General features: G+C 35.9%; 1 protein-coding gene across 1 annotated transcript; it reads left to right on the top strand.

Moving 5' to 3' along the window:
• Positions 1-370: 370 nt before the first annotated feature.
• On the top strand, positions 371-4,184 carry LOC101901254 (uncharacterized). The gene is made up of 3 exons (XM_005183292.4): positions 371-858; positions 1,045-1,360; positions 3,077-4,184. Exons 1-3 carry the CDS (start codon positions 486-488, stop codon positions 4,059-4,061), a joined length of 1,674 nt encoding a protein of 557 aa, XP_005183349.1. The 5' UTR covers positions 371-485; the 3' UTR covers positions 4,062-4,184.
• Positions 4,185-4,987: the final 803 nt, after the last annotated feature.

The raw sequence follows: 4,987 nt of genomic DNA, 5'->3' as shown, positions 1-4,987 counted from the left end.
AAATAGACATTTTGTTATGTCTTCGTCTAGACATATTCAGTTCTTTGTTATTATTATATGGATTTATTTTTTTATTGTTTATCTTTTCGCACGACTAATACATTTATTTATATTTTCCAAGTATCAGCCTATCATAAAAATAAATCAACTAAACATTTTGCCACTATTTGGCATAATTTGCAGACGTGTGGGCGGCAAACTGGAAAATTTTTGGTTTTTAAGTTGACAACAACTGCAATTGTTTATTTTCGCAGATATGAGTCTGAAGATAAGCTGCACGTTTTGGTTGTTCGAAAGAAAAGGGTTTGCGATAAGCTTCACGTTTCATTCGAATTTTCGAAAGAGAGCAGAGTTTGAGATAAGCTTCTCAGGTGAGAGTCTTCGAAAATGGATACATATAAAATGAGGTGAAGAGCTGTCAACGGTCAGTCGGTGCTCAAAAATTGGTCAAACCTGAATCGGAGGAAAAAGACAACAACCACAAAATGAAAATCAAACAAAGTGGAGTGTCTTACCTTAGCGGTACCAAATACGATAAAATGGAGAAAATTTGGTCAGGACCCAAGTCTAAGGAAATCTATAGCCGTGACATGACTGTGGGCGAGGCCATAGTCTTGCAGCTGCGTAAGACACCACAAAGAGTGATACAAATTTTGGAATCAACCGGAGAATCTCTGACAGCTCAAGAGTTTTTGGACCACAGTATGGCATTGGCCAAGAATATGCTGGAAATGGGCATAGTGGCGGGTGATATTGTGGGTGGTTATGCCAAAATGTCGTTGCATTTGGGCACCGTTATGTTGGCTTCATTCCTGTGTGGTACCCCAGTGCATGGGGTGTTCCAGAGTTTTGAAAAAGGTAGGGAAAATATAATTATTCCTAACACCACGTTTCCACATGATGGTGACAGTTTAAAAAAAAGGATTTTCGACTTCATAGCTGAAACCTTGCCTTAGGTCATTTGCCTATGAAAATGACTGTGAAGCTAGAAAGAAATATATTTTTTTAAATCCTATTTTTGATTTCTTTGCTTTGCTTTTTTAGACATCATCGCAAACATCTATGCAACCACCCGCCCCAAGATAATCTTCTGTGATGCTGAAAATTACAAGAATGCCCTGTATGTCGTGCAAAAGTTACAGTTGGATGCCAAAATTATTTTGATGACCGGCAGCACAGAGGGTGTTTTAAACATCAAGGATTTGGTAAAGAAACGTGAGGACGTTGATGACCTATCAATTTTCCCCTGCACAAAAATGACCAGTTCTGATACAGCAGCCATATTGAGTTCATCGGGTACAACTGGTACACCCAAAGGCATTTTGTGTTCCCATCATGCCATGCTCCACAATGTTCCCTAGTAAGTATAATTTATATTTATTAAAACAAATTTTTATTTCAAATTAAAAGGCCTGCGATGAAAATATTTTATTCAACTAATTGTGGGAAAAATTGTGTCTCTTTGTGGATATGATAGCTTCCTATGTGTGGATACAATTTTATAGGAGAAAAACATTATTTTAACTTCATATATTCCGCTAGCAAGTGCCAGCTACTTTGTCAGTGAAAACTCCACCTTAAAATTTGAGATATGTTCCACCAGCTCATTTTTATACTCAAAATACAACATTTGTTCATTATTATACATCGTACTAACTTTTCAGCTACACCAGTTCCCTTTATTCATATTCAGGAAGTTTACCAGGGATCATATTAATTAAAACCTTGCACAACAGTTCCACATATAATTTTTATAACAAATTTTTTTTAACGTCTTTTCAAAATAAAAATTGCCTACCGTAAATCTAAAACTTAGAAACTGAACATTGACCTCAATATTAAATTTAAGGATTCAGGATCCATTCACTTAATGTCAAAATCTAGTACCATTTAGTACTATTCGAACAATCATAGTTCGTATTCAAAAATCAACCTCCTTCTCTCAAAACTGCATCACAACATTGGCCTCTATTTCAAATTTCAGAATTCCAGCTCTATTCTAAGACCCACTTCCAAATTTAATACCATAACTTCCTCCTCCCCCATCTATCCATCCTAGAATTTCATCGTGCATTTCGCAGCATTTTGCACTCTTAATACGTTCATAACACTCATTTCCAAAACCACCAACAGCCATCCGTAGAAGGTATCAGGATTTCAGCTCTATTCTTCAGACAATACCAAATTTAGGAGCATTTACTTCTTTAAAGTATGCATTCTTAAAACAATTTCCATATCTTAGCCGCAGATACCAACAGTGATCTTAATAACAAATTTCAAGATCTCTGCTCTGTAATTTCCCCCATTTAGAACAATTATAGTACGCATTTCCAAAACCACATTCAGATCTTAACACCAACAGGGATATCTGTATCAAATTGCAGGATTTCAGCTTTACTTCTTCAGCCAATACCAAATTTAGTACTATTTGGTACTTTTCGTACAATTATAGTACAAATTTCTAAAATCACCTTCGTATCTAAATTTCACATATCAACAGAGAATTTAATATCTAATTTGAGGATTCCAGCCCTATCCCCTCACCTAATACCAAGTTTAGTACTATTGGGTACTTTTCGTAAAATTATAATACACATTATCAAAACCACCACCAAATCTCAATTCCAGATACCGATAACAGACCTCAATATCAAATTTATGGATTCCAGCCCTATCTTCTTACCCAATACCAAGTTTAGTACCTTCTAGTACTTTTCGTACAAATATAGGTGGCATTTCCAAACCACTGCCAACTGTCAAAGATAGATACAATCACTAATCTAAATATCAAATTTCCGAAATTTATGTTATCTCTTCACCCAGTACCAAATATACTACTATTCTGAATACATAATTTCTATTCAAAATACCAAATTTCTGACCCTAGTAACAAATTTCAGATTTCAAGCACTATTTGTTCACCCAATAAAAATATATTTTACAAGAATCCAGAATTATATAAAAAAAGTATTCTTTAAAAAATTTCCTATTTTGTCTTGACTAGGTGGTGTCCTTAGGTGTCCTGTAATGTGATTTACTTTTATTAATCTTTTCTCTTTTTCCCCCTTCTTTTCAGTCTCAACGCCACCATGGATTCGGTGCTAATGTGTTTCAGTTCAATGTTTTGGGCTACTGGCGTAACACACTTCGTGCAGGGTTTACTGTACTCGGCACTGCGCATTGTTCCCGATCGGCCGTATCGACCAGAATATTTTCTTGATGTCATCAAACGTTACAAGGTAACACATTGTTTTGCCACCAGTGCTCAAATAGCCGACTGGGTAATGAATATTAACGAAGATGTTATACGTACTGCCCTGCGGTCCATTGACACTCTAATGACAGGTGGTTCTGCAGTTCCACAACCCATCCAAGATAAAATAATAGACATACTCAGCAACAATACCAAACGCCCCGGGTTCGTTATGATTTATGGTTCATCAGAGATTTTCCTGGGCTGTAGCATCAATGGTGGTTATCCCTACGAATCCAAAGCTAAGACTGTGGGCAAACTCTGGCTCAACCGTGAGGTGTGTATTGTCGATGAAAATGGCAAGCGTCTGGGCCCCAATGAAACGGGAGAAATTTATGTTCACACACCCAACATATGGATGGGTTATTATGAGAATCCAAAGGCCACAGCCCAGGCAAAGGACGGGAAATGGATAAGGACTGGCGATTTGGGTTGCTTCGATGAAGAGGGTTTCCTTCATTTGATGGGACGTTCCAAGGAGATGATCAAATGGATTAGTTTCCAAATATCTCCCCAAGCCATTGAGGAGTTGTTGGAGCCTCTACCAGGAGTGGCAGAGGTATGTGTGTTTGGTGTACCAGATCTGGCGGCAGGCAGTTTGGTGGCATGCGGTATTGTGAGAACTCCAGATAAAGAAGGTGATCTTCTCACTGAGGAAATGGTAAATGAATATCTTGAATCCAAAATGGATGGTTTATATCTGTTGCGTGGTGGTGTTTATTTCATCGATGCCCTGCCACGAACAGACACCGGCAAAGTGCAGCGTCTGAAAATGTTACAACTTATTGAAGAAGAAATCGATAGATAATAATTTGGAATACTTTTTAATTTATTAGGTTATATATTTTAGAATGTATGTATTTAATATAAGTAATTTAAGTATATGTCTAAACAAATGAATCTTAATAAAGTAATTATCTTGTCAGGAAAAGGGTAGTTCTGTTTTAACAGATGATATTATAGGTAGGGAATTTGGGAAATTTTTGAAGAAAATATTATTCTTCTGCATAATTGGACCTTAATGCTGCAAGGATCCAAGTGTAAGCAATTGGTATAGAATTGTGAATTCTATAGTTGTCGTAAATGATACAGTTCTCGGGAATTATTTGTGTAAATAGCACTATACAACCCAAAATAATAACAAGAATATCTAGTAGATAGAGGGTAGAACTAAAAATAGAAGATATGCGTAACGGAATTTTGAAACTTACAACGCAAAGTAACCTTTATATGGGGAAAGTTTCTCCTCTTCCGCATCTTTTGAAATATTTGGATGTGGAATCCGTGCATATTTGGTACATAGTGTCTTCGGCAATATTACTGATAACAATACGAAAACCATTTTGTTCAACAACTATAAAACTTAAAGAGCTTTTTTGAATCCATTTTCAAACTTTCTATAAAAACTCGCTTCAAACCAGATCGTAGCAAGTAAAATATTCAACAAAAAGTATTTGTGATGAAATTCTATTACAGGTCGCACAATACATCAAAAGTCTAAATCATAATTAAACGCCAGGAATTCATATATATTCATAACACATTTTAGGGTTTACACCGTATTTATTTGAGTTAATGCAAAATTCCCCAACAAAATATAGTTTTGGAAGAAGACATCAAGGAAAACAATTAAAACAAAAACATTAGTAGAAATATTGGGGTATGTGAGAACCGGATACTTATTTCTGAAATTGTTCAGTTTCGCACCCGAAGCTAATATAAGGATTTTTAAAG

This window comes from Musca domestica, unplaced genomic scaffold (assembly GCF_030504385.1).
Source record: "Musca domestica strain aabys unplaced genomic scaffold, Musca_domestica.polishedcontigs.V.1.1 10, whole genome shotgun sequence".
Classification (NCBI taxonomy): Eukaryota; Metazoa; Arthropoda; class Insecta; order Diptera; family Muscidae; genus Musca; species Musca domestica.
This window is presented reverse-complemented; position numbering and strand designations above follow the sequence as displayed.

What these genes read in the sequence shown, in the direction of transcription:
- LOC101901254 (XM_005183292.4), top strand. Translation starts at nt 486, where the DNA reads ATGAAAATCAAACAAAGTGGAGTGTCTTACCTTAGCGGTACCAAATAC. An exon ending in GTTCCAGAGTTTTGAAAAAG is followed by an intron (nt 859 to 1,044) that starts GTAGGGAAAATA and finishes TTGCTTTTTTAG; the next exon opens with ACATCATCGCAAACATCTAT. An exon ending in ATGCTCCACAATGTTCCCTA is followed by an intron (nt 1,361 to 3,076) that starts GTAAGTATAATT and finishes CCTTCTTTTCAG; the next exon opens with TCTCAACGCCACCATGGATT.